Source organism: Heptranchias perlo, unplaced genomic scaffold (assembly GCF_035084215.1).
Source record: "Heptranchias perlo isolate sHepPer1 unplaced genomic scaffold, sHepPer1.hap1 HAP1_SCAFFOLD_134, whole genome shotgun sequence".
NCBI lineage: Eukaryota > Metazoa > Chordata > Chondrichthyes > Hexanchiformes > Hexanchidae > Heptranchias > Heptranchias perlo.
Window position 1 is genome coordinate 358,055 of NW_027138580.1, and position 25,234 is coordinate 383,288.

General features: G+C 46.3%; 2 protein-coding genes across 2 annotated transcripts in view; one reads left to right on the plus strand and one right to left on the minus strand.

Moving 5' to 3' along the window:
* LOC137308623 (zinc finger protein 721-like) overlaps positions 1-25,234 on the minus strand; it is a 158,254-nt gene that overhangs the window by 7,905 nt on the left and 125,115 nt on the right. The gene's annotated exons all lie outside the window — the stretch shown is intronic.
* Positions 1,369-24,664, plus strand: LOC137308619 (zinc finger protein 229-like; the record flags this gene model as incomplete). Its single annotated transcript, XM_067977230.1, has 2 exons — positions 1,369-2,160; positions 23,587-24,664. Coding segments are annotated over 2 exons (1,569 nt in total), but the record flags the coding sequence as incomplete, so codon positions are not given.

The window sequence follows — 25,234 nt, forward strand, 5'->3', positions numbered from 1 at the left end:
TTTAAAACCCTCCCCACTACCTGCCAGGGCTCTGAAATCCTCAACCTTCGGCCCTCCGTGTGTCAGACTATTTCTGCAGCTGTCGATCGAATTAATCACTCACTCCTGCAACTGTCCTTTACTCTCTCCCACCCTGGTTGTTCCCCCTCGTGCTGCTCCCATCTTCACTCCCTCAAGTCCAAGGGACATGGACTTGAGTGCATCTGTCGCACAACTGGTTTAGCCATTCACCTCGTCGACCACTATCGGGTCCTGCTGTCCTCTGCCAAAACTGCTGACTGTTCCAGGATCGTCCTGGAAGGCAAAGTGAACCCCTGGCTTCTCCTCTCCACTACAAACCGTCTCCTTAAACCCTTCTCCCCAGCTCCCTCCACCCTCGCCTCCAACGACAAGTGCGAGGAGCTCATGGACTTCTTTGTCAGTAAGACTGAGGCCATCCGTTCAGCTGCATCCTCCACCAGGCCAAACCTACCCCCCAGGCTCCCGACCGGCCTAACCCTGAACCCACATCTTTCTCTACATTAAGAGCTGCCGTAGGGAACAAATTAGCAGAGCAGACGTGATCGGCCTGTGCTTGAAGGGGGGAAATTCAAAACTAATCTGCAGAAACAATATTTCAGTGAGCAAGTGGTTAATCTATGGAACGTACTCCCTGGGGAGACGGTGGGAGCGTGCAGTATTGATTCACTCAAATGTAAATTAGGTAGATTTCTTTCATAGAATAATATTTTGGGATACAGTGTGTGAATAATTTGAGACATGACCTGTGGTAAGTGTTACAGGCTTGACTTTGGGCCTATGGTTCCCAGTGCTCTCCACCACTGGAGGTTTTCCTCGCCTCATGTCTGGGTCTGTTGTAGACTAATTGATGGAGATTGATTGCTCTGATTAGTCAACAACTCCATTATCGTTGTATCATGCGACTACCAGGACGGTCGAAAGGCCAACTAGATGGACTGTGGTCATTTTCATCGATCATTTCCTATGACGTACAATACACAGAGAGGAGAGAGAGCGTGTGGGACGGGGATTTACACCTTAGGAGGGACAAGAGGGGAAAGAATGTTCCATAGAAACTAGAATTGTCTGTTCTGAATTTCTATCCTGTAATGAATTTTGTAAACTCCTTTTACAGGGTATTAGGGGAGGATTTCAGACGGGAAACTCCAGTCAAAAATGTGGGAAGTGATTTAAAAATTCACTGAGACTGGAAAATCACCGAGACACACACAGACCCGAGTGAGAGTGTTCCAGTGCACTGAGTGTGGAAAGAGCTTTAACCAGTTACACAGCCTGAAAAAACATCGCACCGTTCACAGCGGGGAGAAACCGTCCACGTGTTCTGTGTGTGGATGAGGCTTCAACTGATCGTCCAACCTGGAGAGACACAAGGACACCCGGACCACGGAGAAACCGTGTAAATGTGGGGACTGCGGGAAGGGATTCAGTTACCCCTCCCAGCTGGAAGTTCATCGACGCAGTCACACCGGGGAGAGGCCGTTCGCCTGCTCCGTGTGTGGGAAGGGATTCGCTCAGTCATCTGCCCTCCTGACACACCAGCGAGTTCACACCGGGGAGAGGCCGTTCACCTGCCCCGTGTGCGGGAAGGGATTCACTCATTCTTCGCATCTGGTCAGACACCGGCGCAGTCACACCGGGGAGAGGCCGTTCACCTGCTCTGTGTGCGGGAAGGGATTCACTCAGTCGTCCCACTTGCTGAAACACCAGCGAGTTCACACTGAAGAGAGACCTTTTAAATGCCCTGACTGTGGGAAAAGCTTCAAAAGCCCCAACGAAGTGAAGATCCATCAACAGATTCACACTGGCGAGAGACCGTTCGGGTGCTCTCACTGCGGGAAGAGGTTCGGACAGTCCAGTGACCTGCTGAAACATCAGAGTGTTCACACCCGGGAGAGGCCGTTCACCTGCTCCGTGTGTGGGAAGGGGTTCACCCGGTCATCCCACCTGCTTAAGCACCATTGCAGTCAGAATGATGAGAGATGTTTCAAATGCTCCGACTGTGGAAAGAGCTTTAAAAGGTATGCGGAACGGATGAAACACCAGCTCATCCACACCGGGGAGAGACCGTTCAGTTGCACTGTTTGTGGGAGGGGATTCACTCAGTCATTCCTCCTGCAGAGACACCAGCGGGTTCACAAGTGACTGCAGGGGTCGGATTCTGTTATTGCTGCTGTTAACCACATCCAGGACTGAACCATGTTCATTTAATGATGCCGATAACTGGGCTGGAGTTTAATTTTCTGGATATCTGTCAAATAAATCAGTTTTGTTTCAACTCATTTTGTTGACCCATTGTGTCCTTGATGTCTCTAAGACAAGACGAGAGCTGGTTAATCACTCCTCAGGGCTGCAGTGTCCCTTTAAGAACCGCTGTCTGTGATCTTTCCCCTTAATTCTGGGACGCTCATCTGAGATTATTTTACAATAAAATAATCTTTTGACTTCAATCACGAATGAGTCTTTGGTACAAGATCAACAATTCAGTGTCTGAGAGCCTCCACTGGTTAAAATCTCCAATTATAAAGTGCTGACCAATCCTTGCTCACTTGCACATTACACACAGTGGGACCCCCATTATCCACCAGAAAGAAAGGGGCCAGGTGGAGAATGGGGATTGGTGGAGAATGGAGAGTCCCCAAATGTTGCCCCTCCCGTCTGGTACAGTATTCCCCTCGGCACGGGAATGGAGACAAGTCTGACCCAAATAACGGGCTGAATTTAATCTATCTTGGGCTGTGGGATTGGTTTATATCAGACAGGAGGAGATTGGTGTCAGTGACTGGGATTGGTTTATATCAGACAGGAGGAGATTGGTGTCGGTGACTGGGATTGGTTTATATCAGACAGGAGGAGATTGGTGTCGGTGACTGGGATTGGTTTATATCAGACAGGAGGAGATTGGTGTCGGTGATTGGGATTGGTTTATATCAGACAGGAGGAGATTGGTGTCAGTGAGTGTGGGATTGGTTTATATCAGACAGGAGGAGATTGGTGTCGGTGACTGGGATTGGTTTATATCAGACAGGAGGAGATTGGTGTCGGTGACTGGGATTGGTTTATATCAGACAGGAGGAGATTGGTGTCAGTGACTGGGATTGGTTTATATCAGACAGGAGGAGATTGGTGCCGGTGACTGGGATTGGTTTATATCAGACAGGAGGAGATTGGTGTCAGTGAGTGTGGGATTGGTTTATATCAGACAGGAGGAGATTGGTGTCAGTGAGTGTGGGATTGGTTTATATCAGACAGGAGGAGATTGGTGTCAGTGACTGGGATTGGTTTATATCAGACAGGAGGAGATTGGTGTCGGTGACTGGGATTGGTTTATATCAGACAGGAGGGGATTGGTGTCAGTGAGTGTGGGATTGGTTTATATCAGACAGGAGGAGATTGGTGTCAGTGAGTGTGGGATTGGTTTATATCAGACAGGAGGAGATTGGTGTCAGTGACTGGGATTGGTTTATATCAGACAGGAGGAGATTGGTGTCAGTGAGTGTGGGATTGGTTTATATCAGACAGGAGGAGATTGGTGTCAGTGAGTGTGGGATTGGTTTATATCAGACAGGAGGAGATTGGTGTCGGTGACTGGGATTGGTTTATATCAGACAGGAGGAGATTGGTGTCAGTGAGTGTGGGATTGGTTTATATCAGACAGGAGGAGATTGGTGTCAGTGACTGGGATTGGTTTATATCAGACAGGAGGAGATTGGTGTCAGTGAGTGTGGGATTGGTTTATATCAGACAGGAGGAGATTGGTGTCAGTGACTGGGATTGGTTTATATCAGACAGGAGGAGATTGGTGTCAGTGACTGGGATTGGTTTATATCAGACAGGAGGAGATTGGTGTCAGTGAGTGTGGGATTGGTTTATATCAGACAGGAGGAGATTGGTGTCAGTGACTGGGATTGGTTTATATCAGACAGGAGGATATTGGTGTCAGTGACTGTGGGATTGGTTTATATCAGACAGGAGGAGATTGGTGTCAGTGAGTGTGGGATTGGTTTATATCAGACAGGAGGAGATTGGTGTCAGTGACTGGGATTGGTTTATATCAGACAGGAGGAGATTGGTGTCAGTGAGTGTGGGATTGGTTTATATCAGACAGGAGGAGATTGGTGTCAGTGACTGGGATTGGTTTATATCAGGCAGGAGGAGATTGGTGTCAGTGACTGGGATTGGTTTATATCAGACAGGAGGAGATTGGTGTCAGTGACTGGGATTGGTTTATATCAGACAGGAGGAGATTGGTGTCAGTGACTGGGATTGGTTTGTATCAGACAGGAGGAGATTGGTGTCAGTGGCTGGGATTGGTTTATATCAGACAGGAGGAGATTGGTGTCGGTGACTGGGATTGGTTTATATCAGACAGGAGGAGATTGGTGTCAGTGGCTGGGATTGGTTTATATCAGACAGGAGGAGATTGGTGTCGGTGACTGGGATTGGTTTATATCAGACAGGAGGAGATTGGTGTCAGTGACTGGGATTGGTTTATATCAGACAGGAGGAGATTGGTGTCAGTGACTGGGATTGGTTTATATCAGACAGGAGGAGATTGGTGTCAGTGAGTGTGGGATTGGTTTGTATCAGACAGGAGGAGATTGGTGTCAGTGACTGGGATTGGTTTATATCAGACAGGAGGAGATTGGTGTCAGTGAGTGTGGGATTGGTTTATATCAGACAGGAGGAGATTGGTGTCAGTGACTGGGATTGGTTTATATCAGACAGGAGGAGATTGGTGTCAGTGACTGGGATTGGTTTATATCAGACAGGAGGAGATTGGTGTCAGTGAGTGTGGGATTGGTTTATATCAGACAGGAGGAGATTGGTGTCAGTGAGTGTGGGATTGGTTTATATCAGACAGGAGGAGATTGTTGTCGGTGAGTGTGGGATTGGTTTATATCAGACAGGAGGAGATTGGTGTCAGTGACTGGGATTGGTTTATATCAGACAGGAGGAGATTGGTGTCAGTGAGTGTGGGATTGGTTTATATCAGACAGGAGGAGATTGGTGTCAGTGACTGGGATTGGTTTATATCGGACAGGAGGAGATTGGTGTCAGTGACTGGGATTGGTTTATATCAGACAGGAGGAGATTGGTGTCAGTGAGTGTGGGATTGGTTTATATCAGACAGGAGGAGATTGGTGTCAGTGGGTGTGGGATTGGTTTATATCAGACAGGAGAAGATTGGTGTCTAACTGTGGGATTGGTTTATATCAGACAGGAGGAGATTGGTGTCAGTGACTGGGATTGGTTTATATCAGACAGGAGGAGATTGGTGTCAGTGACTGGGATTGGTTTATATCAGACAGGAGGAGATTGGTGTCAGTGAGTGTGGGATTGGTTTATATCAGACAGGAGGAGATTGGTGTCGGTGACTGGGATTGGTTTATATCAGACAGGAGGAGATTGGTGTCAGTGAGTGTGGGATTGGTTTGTATCAGACAGGAGGAGATTCAGTAAAACAGATGATCTGGTCATTATCACATTGCTGTTTGTGGGATCTTGATGTGTGTAAATTGGCTGCCTCATTTCCTCCATTACAACAGTGACTCCAATTCAAAAGTACCTCATTGGCTGTGAAGCGCTTTGGGACGTCCTGTGGTCATGAAAGGCTCTATATAAATGCAAGTTCTTTCTATTGGTGTCAGTGGCTGAGCAGATCGGTGATCTCTCCCCAGTGTGAATGCACTGGGGTTTCATCAGAACATGAGAACAGGAGGAGGCCATTCAGCCCCTTGAGCCTGTTCCACCATTCAGTGAGATCATGGCTGATCTGTGCCCTAACTCCATATACCCGCCTTAGCCCCAAACCCCTTAATACCTTTGGTTAACAAAAGTCTTTCAATCTTAGATTTAAAATTAACGATTGAGCCAGTATCAATTGCCGTTTGAGGAAGAGAGTTCCAAACTCCTACCACCCTTTGTGTGTAGAAGTGTTTCCTAATTTCACTCCTGAAAGTCCTGGCTCTAATTTTTAGACTATGTCCCCTAGTCCTAGACTCTCCAACCAGTGGAAATAGTTTCTCTCTATCCACCCCATCAGTTCCCCGTAATATCTTGAAAACTTTGATCAAATCACCCCTTAATCTTCTAAATTCCAGGGAATACAATCCTAGTTTGTGTAATCTCTCCTCGTGATTTAACCCTTGGAGTCCAGGTATCAGTCCGGTAAATCTACACTGCACTCCCTCCAAGGCCAATATATCCTTCCTCAGGTTCATCAGCTGCTCAGTGTTTTTGCAGCTCCTCCCACTGACACTCTGCTCAGTGTGAATACACTGGTGCATTAACAGCTGGGACAGGAGAGCGGCCTCACTCACACTAATTTCCGAGCTGGCTGCATGACTGACTGAACCTCCTTTCCCCACCTTGGGAGAGGTGAATGAGAGCTCCCAGTCCGACCGTGCTGATGGATTGCCGGTCTGGATGGTTCCTTCAATCTCTCTCGCGCTCAGCTCCCTTGGACAGGTGCTCCCTGGTGTCATCGTACAACCGGCTGACAGTTTGTCACCAGAATGCGTGGACGGTGATATCGCTGAGGCGAGCCTGTCTCCTCCGCAAAAGCTGGAGAGGCTTGGGGCCCTTCAGCCTTAAAAAGGAGACTCTTAAGATGTGATGTTATGGAGGTTTATGAGATTTGGTATCAGCCCACGGCTCAGGGGGGTCTCACTCTCATCTCTTCAGTCAGAAGGTCGGGGGTTCGAGCCCCCACTCCCCACACTCGAGCCCCTTAATCCAGGGCTGACACTCCCCCGGTGCCAGTCCTGAGGGAGCGCTGCACTGTCGGAGAGTCAGTACCGAGGGAGTGCCGCACTGTCGGAGGGGCAGTCCTGAGGGAGCGCTGCACTGTCGGAGAGTCAGTACCGAGGGAGTGCCGCACTGTCGGAGGGGCAGTCCTGAGGGAGCGCTGCACTGTCGGAGAGTCAGTACCGAGGGAGTGCCGCACTGTCGGAGGGGCAGTCCTGAGGGAGCGCTGCACTGTCGGAGGGTCAGTACCGAGGGAGTGCCGCACTGTCGGAGGGGCAGTCCTGAGGGAGCGCTGCACTGTCGGAGAGTCAGTACCGAGGGAGTGCCGCATTGTCGGAGGGGCAGTCCTGAGGGAGCGCTGCACTGTCGGAGGGGCAGTCCTGAGGGAGCGCTGCACTGTCGGAGGGTCAGTACCGAGGGAGTGCCGCACTGTCGGAGGGGCAGTCCTGAGGGAGCGCTGCACTGTCGGAGGGTCAGTACCGAGGGAGTGCCGCATTGTCGGAGGGGCAGTCCTGAGGGAGCGCTGCACTGTCGGAGAGTCAGTACCGAGGGAGTGCCGCACTGTCGGAGGGGCAGTCCTGAGGGAGCGCTGCACTGTCGGAGAGTCAGTACCGAGGGAGTGCCGCACTGTCGGAGGGGCAGTCCTGAGGGAGCGCTGCACTGTCGGAGAGTCAGTACCGAGGGAGTGCCGCACTGTCGGAGGGGCAGTCCTGAGGGAGCGCTGCACTGTCGGAGGGTCAGTACCGAGGGAGTGCCGCACTGTCGGAGGGGCAGTCCTGAGGGAGCGCTGCACTGTCGGAGAGTCAGTACCGAGGGAGTGCCGCACTGTCGGAGGGGCAGTCCTGAGGGAGCGTCGCACTGTCGGAGAGTCAGTACCGAGGGAGTGCCGCACTGTCGGAGGGGCAGTCCTGAGGGAGTGCTGCACTGTCGGAGGGGCAGTACCGAGGGAGTGCCGCACTGTCGGAGGGGCAGTCCTGAGGGAGTGCTGCACTGTCGGAGGGGCAGTACCGAGGGAGTGCCGCACTGTCGGAGGGGCAGTCCTGAGGGAGCGCTGCACTGTCGGAGGGGCAGTCCTGAGGGAGCGCTGCACTGTCGGAGGGGCAGTACCGAGGGAGTGCTGCACTGTCGGAGAGTCAGTACCGAGGGAGTGCCGCACTGTCGGAGGGGCAGTCCTGAGGGAGCGCTGCACTGTCGGAGAGTCAGTACCGAGGGAGTGCCGCACTGTCGGAGGGGCAGTCCTGAGGGAGCGCTGCACTGTCGGAGGTGCCGTCTTTCAGATGAGACATTAAACCAAGGTCCTGTCTGCCCCTCTCAAGTGGAACCAGAAGATCCCATGGCCACTATTGGAAGAAGAGCAGCAGAGTTCTCCCTGGTGTCCTGCGCCAGTAATTATCCCTCGATCAACAGCACTAAAAACACTTCTGATCATGTATTTTATTGCTGTTGGTGGGATCGTGCTGTGGGCAATCTAGTACATGGTAACTTTGGGACTTGAAAGAGGAGATGGCTCAGGTACAGTCTAGGTACATTCCCACGAGGGGGAAAGGCAGGGCAACTAAAGCCAGGGCACCCTGGATGACAAAAGAGATCGAGAGTATGATGAAGCAGAAAAAGTGGGCGTATGACAGATGTCAGGTTGATCATACAAGTGAGAACCAGGCTGAATATAGAAAGTTCGGAGGGGAAGTGAGAAAGGAAATAAGAGGGGCAAAGAAACAGTATGAGAATAGACTGGTAACTAACATAAAAGGGAATCCAAAAGTCTTCTATAGGCATGTAAATAGTAAACGGGTAGTAAGAGGAGGGGTGGGGCCGATTAGGGACCAAAAAGAGATCTCCACATGGAGGCAGAGGGCATAGCTGAGGTACTAAATGAGTACTTTGCATCTGTCTTTACCAAGGAAGAAGATGCTGCCAAAGTCACAATAAAAGAGGATGTAGTTGAGATACTGGGTGGGCTAAAAATTGATAAAGAGGAGGTACCAGAAAGGCTGACTGTACTTGAAGTAGATCAGTCACTCAGTCCGGATGGGATGCATCCGAGGTTGCTGAGGGAAGTAAGGGTGGAAATTGCGGAGGTGCTGGCCATAATCCTCCAATCATCTTCAGATATGGGGATGGTGCCAGAGGACTGGAGAATTGCAAATGTTACACCCTTGTTCAAAAATGGGTGTGAGGATAAACCCAGCAACGACAGGCCAGTCAGTTTAACCTCGGTGGTGGGAAACTTTTAGAAACGATAATCCGGGACAAAATTAATAGTCACTCGGACAAGTGTGGATTAATAAAGATTTGTCAGCACAGATTTGTTAAAGGCAAATTGTGTTTAACTAACTTGATTGAGTTTTTTGATGAGGTAACAGAGAGGGTCGATGAGGGCAATGCGGTTGATGTGGTGTATATGGACTTTCAAAAGGCGTTTGATAAAGGGCCGCAGAATAGGCTTGTCATCAAAGTTGAAGCCCATGGAATAAAAGGGGCAGTAGCAGCATGGATAGGAAATTGGCTAAGTGACAGGAAACAGAGAGTAGTGGTGAAGGATTGTTTTTTGGACTGGAGGGAGGTTACAGTGGTGTTCCCCAGGGGTCAGTGCTGGGACCACTGCTTTTCTTGATATATATTAATGACTTGGACTTGGGTGTACAGGGCACAATTTCAAAATTTGCAAATGACACAAAACTTGGAAGTTTAGTAAACAGTGAGGAGGATAGTGATAGACTTCAAGAGGATATAGACAGGCTGGTGGAATGGGCGGACACGTGGCAGATGAAATTTAACGCAGAAAAATGCGAAGTGATACATTTCGGTGGGAAGAACGAGGAGAGGCAATATAAACTAGAGGGCACAATTCTAAAAGGGTACAGGAACAGAGAGATCTGGGGGTATATGTACACAAATCATTGAAAGTGGCAGGACAGGTTGAGAAAGCGGTTAAAAAAGCATACGGGATCCTGGGCTTTATAAATAGAGGCATTGAGTACAAAAGCAAGGAAGTTATGATGAACCTTTATAAAACACTGGTTCAGCCACAACTGGAGTATTGTGTCCAGTTCTGGGCACCGCACTTTAGGAAAGATGTGAAGACCTTAGAGAGGGTGCAGAAGAGATTTACTAGAATGATTCCAGGGATGAGGGACTTTAGTTACATGGATAGACTGGAGAAGCTGGGGCTGTTCTCCTTGGAACAGAGGCAGTTGAGAGGAGATTTGATCGAGGTATTCAAAATCATGAAGGGTCTGGACAGAGTAGATAGAGAGAAACTGTTCCCATTGGCGGAAGGGTCTAGAACCAGAGGACGTAGATTTAAGGTGATTGGCAAAAGAAATAAAGGTGACATGAGGAAAAACTTTTTCACACAGCGAGTGGTTGTGATCTGGAATGCACTGCCCGAGGGGGTGGTGGAGGCAGATTCAATCATGGCCTTCAAAAGGGAACTGGATAAGTACTTGAAAGGAAAAAAATTTGCAGGGCTACGGGGATAGGGCGGGCGAGTGGGACTGGCTGGATTGCTCTTGCAGGGAGCCGGCACGGACTCGACGGGCCGAATGGCCTCCTTCCGTGCTGTAACCTTTCTCTGATTCTATTCTATGATATCAGGAGGTGATGCTTCACGCAGAGAGTGATCGACACTTGGAATGGACTCGGTGGCGGTGGCATCGGAAACCCTGGAATCATTTCAAAGGTAACGAGATGCAGCAATTAGGGGAGGTGTAGGGAATGTTCTGCATGGATGAACTAAGATGGGCTGAATGCCCTCCCTCACCTGTAATTATCTGGTGTCCTGCAGCATTTTCGGTTTCTGTTTCCCATTCCCACCACATGCAGTTCTTTGCTGTCAACTTATTCCACCTGCCTGCGTCTGACAACACCCAGCTCGCCCTGTAGCATCAACTCCCTGAACAGTAGCCTCTCCACCCTGGATTCTAACTGGGCCTGGGGTTCCACACCCTCCAGTGTTGCCGAGGAGTCTCCAGGAATTAAAGATTAATCTCCTGGACACTGCTGCGAGCAAAACCCGGGAGAAAAATCATAGGAACGTAGGCCATTCAGCCCCTCAGGCCACCTCTGCCATTCAATGAGATCGTGGGTGATCTGTGACCGAACTCCATGTACTGGATTATTCCCGGCGTCACGCGCTGGTGAGTATAGAAATAGGGGGATAGAGATGGTGCAGGAGGGAGGGCTTTAGATTCCTGGGGCATTGGGACCGGTTCTGGGGGAGGTGGGACCTGGACAAGCCGGACGGGTTGCACCTCAACAGGGCCGGGACCAATATCCTCGCGGGGAGGTTCGCTCGTGCTGTTGGGGAAGGTTTAAACTAACTTGGCAGGGGGATGGGAACCAGAGCGGAGACTCAGAAGGGAGAGAATCAGAGCTGGAAATGGAAGGCAGAAAATTAGTAAGTGAGTTTGGAAGGCAGAGGGAACAAAGATTAGAAAATAAACAATAAAGGAGTTTGGCAGTGCTGAATGGGATATACCTCAAGGCAAGGAGTATAGTGAATAAGGCAGACGAGTTAAGGGCACAGATAGACACATGACAGTACGATATCTTAGCTATAACTGAAACATGGCTTAAACAGGGGCAGGAATGGCAGCTCAACGTCCCTGATTACAGGGTTTTCAGATGAGATAGCGAGATAAAAAAGGAGGGGGGTGGCAATTTTGGTTAAAGAAACAATTCCAGCTGTGAGGAGGGATGATATGTTAGAAGGATCATCAAATGAAGCCATATGGGTTGAACTGAAGAACAAAAAAGGGGCAGTCCCACTGCTGGGAGTGTACTATAGACCCCCAAACAGTCAGAGGGAGATAGAAGAGCAAATATGTCGGCAAATTTCTGAAAAGTGCAAAAACAGTAGGGCAGTAATAATCGGGGATTTCAACTACCCGAATATTAACTGGGATAGAAACAGTGTGAAGGGGAGAGAGGGTGCAGAATTCTTACATTGCATTCAGGAGAACTTTTTTAGCCAGTACGTAGCAAGCCCAACAAGAGGTGGGGGAGGGGGCAGTTCTGGATTTAGTTTTAGGGAATGAGGCTGGGCAGGTGGAAGGAGTATCAGTGGGAGAGCATTTTGTGGTCGTGATCATAATTCAGTTAGATTTAGTGTAGTTATGGAAAAGGATAAAGATCGAACAGGAGTAAAAGTTCTCAATTGGGGAAAGGCCAATTTTACTAAGCTGAGAAGTGTTCTTATGCTCTCAAGTCTGGAGGTAACAAAAGCATGGATGAGCTCAGACAGGAGGAGAGGTGCCTTTTATAGTGACACACACTTGATACGCAGGCACCTTTGCTTTGATTATTAATTTTTGTTCAATGGATAAATTGAGCAAAGTTTCAGATTATTAATTTTTTTCTTTATTAATTCTTTAATTGATTAATTGCACTGATTAATGGCCTAATTAATTGCACTGATTAATGGTCTCATTAATTGCACTGATTAACACCTCATTAATTGCACTGATTAACGCTTCATTAATTGCACTGATTGATGGCCTCAATTGCACTGATTAACACCTCAAATTGCACTGATTAACGCTTCATTAATTGCACTGATTAACGCCTCATTAATTGCACTGATTAAATCCTCATTAATTGCACTGATTAATGGTCTCATTAATTGCACTGATTAACACCTCATTAATTGCACTGATTAACACCTCATTAATTGCACTGATTAATGGCCTCAAATTGCACTGTAACTCATTAATTGCACTGATTAATGCCTCATTAATTGCACTGATTAAATCCTCATTAATTGCACTGATTATTGCCTCATTAATTGCATTGATTAAATCCTCATTAATTGCACTGATTAATGGCCTCAATTGCACTGATTAACGCCTCATTAATTGCACTGATTAAATCCTCATTAATTGCACTGATTAATGCCTCATTAATTGCACTGATTAAATCCTCATTAATTGCACTGATTAAGGCCTCATTAATTGCACTGATTAACGCCACATTAATTGCACTGATTAATGGCCTCATTAATTGCACTGATTAATGGCATCTAATTGCACTGATTAATGGCCTCATTAATTGCACTGATTAACACCTCATTAATTGCATTGATTAATGGTCTTTAATTGCACCAATTAATGGCCCATTAATTGTGCTGTTTAACACCTCATTAATTGCACTGATTAACACCTCATTAATTGCACTGATTAAATCCTCATTAATTGCACTGATTAAGGCCTCATTAATTGCACTGATTAATGCCACATTAATTGCACTGATTAATGGCCTCATTAATTGCACTGATTAATGGCATCTAATTGCACTGATTAATGGCCTCATTAATTGCCCTGATTAACGCCCTCATTAATTGCCCTGATTAACGCCCTCATTAATTGCCCTGATTAACGCCCTCATTAATTGCCCTGATTAACGCCCTCATTAATTGCCCTGATTAACGCCCTCATTAATTGCACTCATTAACACCCTCATTAATTGCACTGATTAACGCCCTCATTAATTGCACTGATTAACACCTCATTAATTGCCCTGATTAACGCCCTCATTAATTGCACTGATTAACGCCCTCATTAATTGCACTCATTAACGCTCTCATTAATTGCCCTGATTAACACCCTCATTAATTGCCCTGATTAACGCCCTCATTAATTGCCCTGATTAACGCCCTCATTAATTGCCCTGATTAACGCCCTCATTAATTGCCCTGATTAACGCCCTCATTAATTGCCCTGATTAACGCCCTCATTAATTGCACTCATTAACACCCTCATTAATTGCACTGATTAACGCCCTCATTAATTGCACTGATTAACACCTCATTAATTGCCCTGATTAACGCCCTCATTAATTGCACTGATTAACGCCCTCATTAATTGCACTCATTAACGCTCTCATTAATTGCCCTGATTAACACCCTCATTAATTGCCCTGATTAACGCCCTCATTAATTGCCCTGATTAACGCCCTCATTAATTGCCCTGATCAACGCCCTCATTAATTTTACTGATTAACGCCCTCATTAATTGCCCTGATTAATGCCCTCATTAATTGCACTCATTAACGCCCTCATTAATTGCACTGATTAACGCCCTCATTAATTGCACTGATTAACGCCCTCATTAATTGCACTGATTAACACCTCATTAATTGCCCTGATTAATGCCCTCATTAATTGCCCTGATTAACGCCCTCATTAATTGCCCTGATTAACGCCCTCATTAATGGACCTGATTAACGCCTTCATTAATTGCACTCATTAACGCCCTCATTAATTGCACTGATTAACGCCCTCATTAATTGCACTGATTAACACCTCATTAACTGCCCTGATTAACGCCCTCATTAATTGCCCTGATTAACGCCCTCATTAATTGCCCTGATTAACGCCCTCATTAATTGACCTGATTAACGCCCTCATTAATTGCCCTGATTAACGCCTCATTAATTGCCCTGATTAACGCCCTCATTAATTGCACTCATTAACACCCTCATTAATTGCACTGATTAACGCCCTCATTAATTGCACTGATTAACACCTCATTAATTGCCCTGATTAACGCCCTCATTAATTGCACTGATTAACGCCCTCATTAATTGCCCTGATTAACGCCCTCATTAATTGCCCTGATTAACGCCCTCATTAATTGCCCTGATTAACGCCCTCATTAATTGCCCTGATTAACGCTCTCATTAATTGCACTGATTAACGCCCTCATTAATTGCACTCATTAACGCTCTCATTAATTGCCCTGATTAACGCCCTCATTAATTGCCCTGATTAACGCCCTCATTAATTGCCCTGATTAACGCCCTCATTAATTGCCCTGATCAACGCCCTCATTAATGTTACTGATTAACGCCCTCATTAATTGCCCTGATTAATGCCCTCATTAACGCCCTCATTAATTGCACTGATTAACGCCCTCATTAATTGCACTGATTAACACCTCATTAATTGCACTGATTAACGCCCTCATTAATTGCACTGATTAACGCCCTCATTAATTGCCCTGATTAACGCCCTCATTAATTGCACTGATTAACGCCCTCATTAATTGTCCTGATTAACACCTCATTAATTGTCCTGATTAACGCCCTCATCAATTGCCCTGATTAACGCCCTAATTAATTGCACTGATTAATGGCCTCATTAATTGCCCTGATTAACGCCCTCATTAATTGCACTGATTAATGGCCTCATTAATTGCCCTGATTAACGCCCTCATTAATTGCACTGATTAACGCCCTCATTAATTGCACTGATTAACGGCCTCATTAATTGCACTGATTAATGCCCTCATTAATTGCACTGATTAACGCCCTCATTAATTGCACTGATTAACGCCCTCATTAATTGCACTGATTAATGGCCTCATTAATTGCCCTGATTATCGCCCTCATTAATTGCACTGATTAACGCTCTCATTAATTGCCCTGATTAACGCCCTCATTAATTGCACTGATTAATGGCCTCATTAATTGCCCTGATTATCGCCCTCATTAATTGCACTGATTAACGGCCTCATTAATTGCCCTGATTAACGCCCTCATTAATTGCACTGATTAATGGCCTCATTAATTGCACTGATTAACGCCCTCATTAATTGCCCTGATTAACGCCCTCATTAATTGCCCTGATTATCGCCCTCATTAATTGCACTGATTAACGGCCTCATTAATTGCCCTGATTAACGCCCTCATTAATTGCACTGATTAATGGCCTCATTAATTGCCCTGATTAACGCCCTCATTAATTGCACTGATTAACGCCCTCATTAATTGCACTGATTAATGGCCTCATTAATTGCCCTGATTAACGCCCTCATTAATTGCACTGATTAATGGCCTCATTAATTGCCCTGATTAACGCCCTCATTAATTGCCCTGATTAACGCCCTCATTAATTGCACTGATTAATGGCCTCATTAATTGCCCTGATTAACGCCCTCATTAATTGCACTGATTAATGGCCTCATTAATTGCCCTGATTAACGCCCTCATTAATTGCACTGATTAATGGCCTCATTAATTGCCCTGATTAACGCCCTCATTAATTGCCCTGATTAACGCCCTCATTAATTGCACTGATTAATGGCCTCATTAATTGCCCTGATTAACGCCCTCATTAATTGCACTGATTAATGGCCTCATTAATTGCCCTGATTAACGCCCTCATTAATTGCCCTGATTAACGCCCTCATTAATTGCACTGATTAACGCTCTCATTAATTGCCCTGATTAACGCCCTCATTAATTGCCCTGATTAACGCCCTCATTAATTGCCCTGATTAACGCCCTCATTAATTGCCCTGATTAAAGCCCTCATTAATTGCCCTGATTAACGCCCTCATTAATTGCACTGATTAACGCCCTCACTAATTGCCCTGATTAACGCCCTGATTAATTGCCCTGATTAACGCTCTCATTAATTGCCCTGATTAACACCCTCATTAATTGCCCTGATTAACGCCCTCATTAATTGCCCTGATTAACGCCCTCATTAATTGCCCTGATTAACGCCCTCATTAATTGCACTGATTAACGCCCTCACTAATTTCCCTGATTAACGCCCTCATTAATTGCACTGATTAATGGCCTCATTAATTGCCCTGATTAACGCCCTCATTAATTGCCCTGATTAACGCCCTCATTAATTGCACTGATTAATGGCCTCATTAATTGCCCTGATTAACGCCCTCATTAATTGCACTGATTAATGGCCTCATTAATTGCCCTGATTAACGCCCTCATTAATTGCCCTGATTAACGCCCTCATTAATTGCACTGATTAACGCTCTCATTAATTGCCCTGATTAACGCCCTCATTAATTGCCCTGATTAACGCCCTCATTAATTGCCCTGATTAACGCCCTCATTAATTGCCCTGATTAAAGCCCTCATTAATTGCCCTGATTAACGCCCTCATTAATTGCACTGATTAACGCCCTCACTAATTGCCCTGATTAACGCCCTGATTAATTGCCCTGATTAACGCTCTCATTAATTGCCCTGATTAACACCCTCATTAATTGCCCTGATTAACGCCCTCATTAATTGCCCTGATTAACGCCCTCATTAATTGCCCTGATTAACGCCCTCATTAATTGCACTGATTAACGCCCTCACTAATTGCCCTGATTAACGCCCTGATTAATTGCCCTGATTAACGCTCTCATTAATTGCCCTGATTAACGCCCTCATTAATTGCCCTGATTAACGCCCTCATTAATTGCACTGATTAACGCCCTCACTAATTGCCCTGATTAACGCCCTGATTAATTGCCCTGATTAAACGCTCTCATTAATTGCCCTGATTAACGCCCTCATTAATTGCCCTGATTAACGCCCTCATTAATTGCCCTGATTAACGCCCTCATTAATTGCCCTGATGAACACCTCATTAATTGCACTGATTAACGCCCTCATTAATTGCCCTGATTAACGCCCTCATTAATTGCCCTGATTAATGGCCTCATTAATTGTCCTGATTAACGCCCTCATTAATTGCACTGATTAACGCCCTCATTAATTGTCCTGATTAACACCTCATTAATTGCCCTGATTAACGGCCTCATTAATTGCCCAGATTAACGCCCTCATTAATTGCCCTGATTAACGCCCTCATTAATTGCCCTGATTAACGCCCTCATTAATTGCCCTGATTAACGCCCTCATTAATTGCACTGATTAACGCCCTCACTAATTGCCCTGATTAACGCCCTGATTAATTGCCCTGATTAACGCTCTCATTAATTGCCCTGATTAACGCCCTCATGAATTGCCCTGATTAACGCCCTCATTAATTGCCCTGATTAACACCTCATTAATTGCACTGATAAACGCCCTCATTAATTGCCCTGATTAACGCCCTCATTAATTGCCCTGATTAATGGCCTCATTAATTGTCCTGATCAACGCCCTCATTAATTGCACTGATTAACGCCCTCATTAATTGTCCTGATTAACACCTCATTAATTGCACTGATTAACGCCCTCATTAATTGCCCTGATTAATGGCCTCATTAATTGTCCTGATTAACGCCCTCATTAATTGCACTGATTAACGCCCTCATTAATTGCACTCATTAACGCCCTCATTAATTGCACTGATTAACGCCCTCATTAATTGCCCTGATTAACGCCCTCATTAATTGCCCTGATTAACGCCCTCATTAATTGCCCTGATTAACGCCCTCACTAATTGCCCTGATTAACGCCCTCATTAATTGCCCTGATTAACGCCCTCATTAATTGCCCTGATTAACGCCCTCATTAATTGCCCTGATTAACGCCCTCATTAATTGCCCTGATTAACGCCCTCATTAATTGCCCTGATTAACGCCCTCATTAATTGCCCTGATTAACGCCCTCATTAATTGCCCTGATTAACGCCCTCATTAATTGCCCTGATTAAAGCCCTCATTAATTGCCCTGATTAACGCCCTCATTAATTGCACTGATTAACGCCCTCACTAATTGCCCTGATTAACGCCCTGATTAATTGCCCTGATTAACGCTCTCATTAATTGCCCTGATTAACACCCTCATTAATTGCCCTGATTAACGCCCTCATTAATTGCCCTGATTAACGCCCTCATTAATTGCCCTGATTAACGCCCTCATTAATTGCACTGATTAACGCCCTCACTAATTGCCCTGATTAACGCCCTGATTAATTGCCCTGATTAACGCTCTCATTAATTGCCCTGATTAACGCCCTCATTAATTGCCCTGATTAACGCCCTCATTAATTGCACTGATTAACGCCCTCACTAATTGCCCTGATTAACGCCCTGATTAATTGCCCTGATTAAACGCTCTCATTAATTGCCCTGATTAACGCCCTCATTAATTGCCCTGATTAACGCCCTCATTAATTGCCCTGATTAACGCCCTCATTAATTGCCCTGATGAACACCTCATTAATTGCACTGATTAACGCCCTCATTAATTGCCCTGATTAACGCCCTCATTAATTGCCCTGATTAATGGCCTCATTAATTGTCCTGATTAACGCCCTCATTAATTGCACTGATTAACGCCCTCATTAATTGTCCTGATTAACACCTCATTAATTGCCCTGATTAACGGCCTCATTAATTGCCCAGATTAACGCCCTCATTAATTGCCCTGATTAACGCCCTCATTAATTGCCCTGATTAACGCCCTCATTAATTGCCCTGATTAACGCCCTCATTAATTGCACTGATTAACGCCCTCACTAATTGCCCTGATTAACGCCCTGATTAATTGCCCTGATTAACGCTCTCATTAATTGCCCTGATTAACGCCCTCATGAATTGCCCTGATTAACGCCCTCATTAATTGCCCTGATTAACACCTCATTAATTGCACTGATAAACGCCCTCATTAATTGCCCTGATTAACGCCCTCATTAATTGCCCTGATTAATGGCCTCATTAATTGTCCTGATTAACGCCCTCATTAATTGCACTGATTAACGCCCTCATTAATTGTCCTGATTAACACCTCATTAATTGCACTGATTAACGCCCTCATTAATTGCCCTGATTAATGGCCTCATTAATTGTCCTGATTAACGCCCTCATTAATTGCACTGATTAACGCCCTCATTAATTGCACTCATTAACGCCCTCATTAATTGCACTGATTAACGCCCTCATTAATTGCCCTGATTAACGCCCTCATTAATTGCCCTGATTAACGCCCTCATTAATTGCCCTGATTAACGCCCTCACTAATTGCCCTGATTAACGCCCTCATTAATTGCCCTGATTAACGCCCTCATTAATTGCCCTGATTAACGCCCTCATTAATTGCCCTGATTAACGCCCTCATTAATTGCCCTGATTAACGCCCTCATTAATTGCCCTGATTAACGCCCTCATTAATTGCCCTGATTAACGCCCTCATTAATTGCACTGATTAACGCCCTCATTAATTGCCCTGATTAACGCCCTCACCAATTGCCCTGATTAACGCCCTCATTAATTGCACTGATTAATGGCCTCATTAATTGCCCTGATTAACGCCTTCATTAATTGCCCTGATTAACGCCCTCATTAATTGCCCTGATTAACGCCCTCATTAATTGCACTGATTAACGCCCTCATTAATTGGCCTGATTAACGCCCTCATTAATTGCACTGATTAACGCCCTCATTAATTGCCCTGATTAACGCCCTCATTAATTGCCCTGATTAACACCTCATTAATTGCACTGATTAACGCCCTCATTAATTGCCCTGATTAACGCCCTCATTAATTGCCCTGATTAATGGCCTCATTAATTGTCCTGATTAACGCCCTCATTAATTGCACTGATTAACGCCCTCATTAATTGTCCTGATTAACACCTCATTAATTGCCCTGATTAACGGCCTCATTAATTGTCCTGATTAACGCCCTCATTAATTGCACTCATTAACGCCCTCATTTATTGCACTGATTAACGCCCTCATTAATTGCACTGATTAACGCCCTCATTAATTGCACTGATTAACGCCCTCATTAATTGCACTGATTAACGCCCTCACTAATTGCCCTGATTAACGCCCTGATTAATTGCCCTGATTAACGCTCTCATTAATTGCCCAGATTAACGCCCTCATTAATTGCCCTGATTTACGCCCTCATTAATTGCCCTGATTAACGCCCTCATTAATTGCACTGATTAACGCCCTCACTAATTGCCCTGATTAACGCCCTGATTAATTGCCCTGATTAACGCTCTCATTAATTGCCCTGATTAACGCCCTCATTAATTGCCCTGATTAACGCCCTCATTAATTGCCCTGATTAACGCCCTCATTAATTGCCCTGATTAACACCTCATTAATTGCACTGATTAACGCCCTCATTAATTGCCCTGATTAACGCCCTCATTAATTGCCCTGATTAATGGCCTCATTAATTGTCCTGATTAACGCCCTCATTAATTGCACTGATTAACGCCCTCATTAATTGTCCTGATTAACACCTCATTCATTGCACTGATTAACGCCCTCATTAATTGCCCTGATTAATGGCCTCATTAATTGTCCTGATTAACGCCCTCATTAATTGCACTGATTAACGCCCTCATTAATTGCACTCATTAACGCCCTCATTAATTGCACTGATTAACGCCCTCATTAATTGCCCTGATTAACGCCCTCATTAATTGCCCTGATTAACGCCCTCACTAATTGCCCTGATTAACGCCCTCATTAATTGCCCTGATTAACGCCCTCATTAATTGCCCTGATTAACGCCCTCATTAATTGCCCTGATTAACGCCCTCACCAATTGCCCTGATTAACGCCCTCATTAATTGCACTGATTAATGGCCTCATTAATTGCCCTGATTAACGCCTTCATTAATTGCCCTGATTAACGCCCTCATTAATTGCCCTGATTAACGCCCTCATTAATTGCACTGATTAACGCCCTCATTAATTGCCCTGATTAACGCCCTCATTAATTGCACTGATTAACGCCCTCATTAATTGCCCTGATTAACGCCCTCACTAATTGCCCTGATTAACGCCCTCATTAATTGCACTGATTAATGGCCTCATTAATTGCCCTGATTAACGCCTTCATTAATTGCCCTGATTAACGCCCTCATTAATTGCCCTGATTAATGGCCTCATTAATTGCCCTGATTAACGCCCTCATTAATTGACCTGATTAACACCTCATTAATTGCCCTGATTAACGCCCTCATTAATTGCCCTGATTAACGCCCTCATTAATTGCACTCATTAACGCCCTCATTAATTGACCTGATTAACGCCCTCATTAATTGCCCTGATTAACGCCCTCATTAATTGCCCTGATTAACGCCCTCATTAATTGCACTCATTAACGCCCTCACTAATTGCCCTGATTAACGCCCTCATTAATTGCACTGATTAACGCCCTCATTAATTGCCCTGATTAACGCCCTCATTAATTGCCCTGATTAACGCCCTCATTAATTGCACTGATTAACGCCCTCACTAATTGCCCTGATTAACGCCCTCATTAATTGCACTGATTAACGCCCTCACTAATTGCCCTGATTAATGGCCTCATTAATTGCCCTGATTAACGCCCTCATTAATTGCACTGATTACCACCCTCATTAATTGCCCTGATTAACACCTCATTAATTGCACTGATTAACGCCCTCATTAATTGCCCTGATTAACGCCCTCATTAATTGCACTGATTAACGCCCTCATTAATTGCCCTGATTAACACCTCATTAATTGCCCTGATTAACGCCCTCATTAATTGCACTGATTACCACCCTCATTAATTGCCCTGATTAACACCTCATTAATTGCACTGATTAACGCCCTCATTAATTGCACTGATTAATGGCCTCACTAATTGCCCTGATTAACGCCCTCACTAATTGCCGTGATTAACGCCCTCACTAATTGCCCTGATTAACGCCCTCATTAATTGCACTGATTAATGGCCTCACTAATTGCCCTGATTAACGCCCTCACTAATTGCCCTGATTAACGCCCTCACTAATTGCCCTGATTAACGCCCTCACTAATTGCCCTGATTAACGCCCTCATTAATTGCCCTGATTAACGCCCTCATTAATTGCTCTGATTAACGCCCTCATTAATTGCACTGATTAATGGCCTCACTAATTGCCCTGATTAACGCCCTCACTAATTGCCCTGATTAACGCCCTCACTAATTGCCCTGATTAACGCCCTCACTAATTGCACTGATTAACACCTCATTAATTGCCCTGATTAACGCCCTCATTAATTGTCCTGATTAACGCCCTCATTAATTGCACTGATTAACGCCCTCATTAATTGCACTGATTAACGCCCTCACTAATTGCCCTGATTAATGGCCTCACTTCAGCTGCTGCTGCACTGACCCGCCGTCAGGCGAGCCCGGGCGCGCTGTGATTGACGTGAGCGCCGGACCAATAGGACGGCTGGAGGACCCAGCGGGCCTTTGGACCTCCAACCAATGGGCGCGCAGGGTGGAAGGGGGGCGGGCCTTGCGCCGCGCGCCTGCGCACTGCGCTGATCCCAGTCCTGAATGCAACACCTGCTCCTTTGTGTCTGACTTTTAAAACCTGCACCGTCTTGGGCCAAAAAGGGGCTGCTTTTAAATTATTATTTTAGGCACTTAATTCTTCAAAGGACTGTCGGGGGCTTTTTGATGTGGTCGAAGTTACAGGGACTTTTTGCTAGTTTAAAGGGTCAGCCTCTCTCTTTTCCCTCCCTGTGTCAGGGGTGATTTAAAGGGGATGGTGTCTCCCATTATCTGTGTTTGTACTGAAAGATAGCTACCTTGCAAACTGCAGCTAACAGCCCTTCTGCCAGCAGTAGGTCAATTGTGCACTTGGTAATATGTCTGCAATCCTGTATTTCAGCGGTGAGGGGGCGGGGCGGATTTGCAGCTTTCGGAGGGGGGGGGCAAAGGGGCAAAATATTCTGTAGAAACTAGAATTGTCTGTTCTGAATTTCTATCCAGTGATGACTTTTGTAAACTCCTTTTACAGGGTATTAGAAGGGGAGGATTTGCAGACGGGAAACTCAAACCAAACCTCACGTCAAGATCTGACAGAGTCCCTCGATTCATCAGGACCTGAATATCATCGGCCTTTGAATGTGGAAGGAGAAATGTTTGTCTGTTGTGTCTGTGGGAAAAGATTTCAAACATCAGTGTGAGTGGAAAATCACCGAGACACACACACCCGAGTGAGAGTGTTCCAGTGCACTGTGTGGAAAGAGCTTTAACCAGTTACACAGCCTGAAAAAACATCGCACCGTTCACAGCGGGGAGAAACCGTCCACGTGTTCTGTGTGTGGACGAGGCTTCAACTGATTGTCCAACCTGGAGAGACACAAGGACACCCGGACCACGGAGAAACCGCATAAATGTGGGGACTGTGGGAAGGGATTCAGTTACCCGTCTGAGCTGGAAACACATCTTCGCAGTCACACCGGGGAGAGGCCGTTCACCTGCTCCGTGTGTGGGAAGGGATTCACCCAGTTGTCCAGTCTACTGAGGCACCAGCGAGTTCACACTGGGGAGAGGCCGTTCACCTGCTCCGTGTGCGGGAAGGGGTTCACTGAGTTGTGCAACCTCCTGAGTCACCAGCGCAATCTTGCTGGCAAGGCACCGTATCCATGCTCTGCAAGTGTGAAAACATTTAAGGTGTCAGCCAACCTCATAAAACACATAAGGTCATTCACCTGCTCCGTGTGCGGGAAGGGGTTCACTCAGTCGTCCAACCTGCTGATACACCAGCGAGTTCACACCGGGGAGAGGCCGTTCACCTGCTTCGTGTGCGGGAAGGGATTCAGTCAGTCGTCCAACCTGCTGACTCACCAACGCATTCACACCGGGGAGAGGCCGTTCACCTGCTCCGCCTGCGGGAAGAAGTTCAGCCGCTCCTCCTCCCTCCTGGCACACCAGCGGGTTCACACCGGGGAGAGGCCGTTCACCTGCTCCGTGTGCGGGAAGGGGTTCACTCAGTCGTCCAACCTGCTGATACACCAGAGTGTTCACACCGGGGAGAAGCCCTACACCTGCTCCGTGTGCGGGAAGGGCTTCACTCAGTCGTCCCGCCTGCAGGCACACCAGCGAGTTCACACCTGTAAAACAATGGGTTAAGCCTTGAGTTGTACAGAAAAAACTGGAACCTGTACAAAGGGCTGGTTGGCAGGGTCTGAACGAGACCCTCTTTTCCCCCCCCCCTCCTCAGAGTACAGACCGAGCAGCTGAGTAATGGGCCGTGAGTTTTGCAACACAAAGACGGGCGAGCAGGAAAGTACCTTGCAGCAGTCGGAGTCAAGCCTCCAGGCCCTGCTCATGAAGCAGAGTGTAGCACCCAATCCTCACCTGGCATTGGTCGTGACCGACACCTGCCCCTCTCACTGAATGTGCCGGCTTTCCTTTTTAAACCCTTTAGGGTGCGAAAGGTTAAAAATCAGAACTCAATAATTTTATCGCCATTAAGACACGACCGTTTTCCAGATAAACTTGCTGTGCAAATCTTGTGAGGGGGAATGCAACTCGAAACTCAGAATGATCAATTCGCCTGTTCCGGGAGACTGAGGGGTTAAATTATTGTTGTTAACAACGTCTCCTTTGACTGCTTCCTCTGGGTGTCCTTGAAATCGCTGTGAAATGGCTGCTTTTATATCTTTCTGCTGTTGGCAGATCAGCTTGCTTGTGCTGTTTCTCTCCCTCTCTCTCTCTCTCTCGCTCACAGCTCGAGAAGACTTTGTTGTGCTCTGCTGATCTCTCCTGTCCTTCGAAAGTACAGCAAGAACATAAGAAACAGGAGCAGGAGTAGGCCATTCGGCCCCTCGAGCTTGCTCCGCCGTTCGATCAGATCATGGCTGATCTTCGGCCTCAACTCCACTTTCCTGCCCGATCCCCATATCCCTTGATTCCCCCAGAGTCCAAAAATCCATCAATCTCAGTCTTGAACATATTCAACGACTGAGCATCCACAGCCCTCTGGGGTAGAGATTTCCAA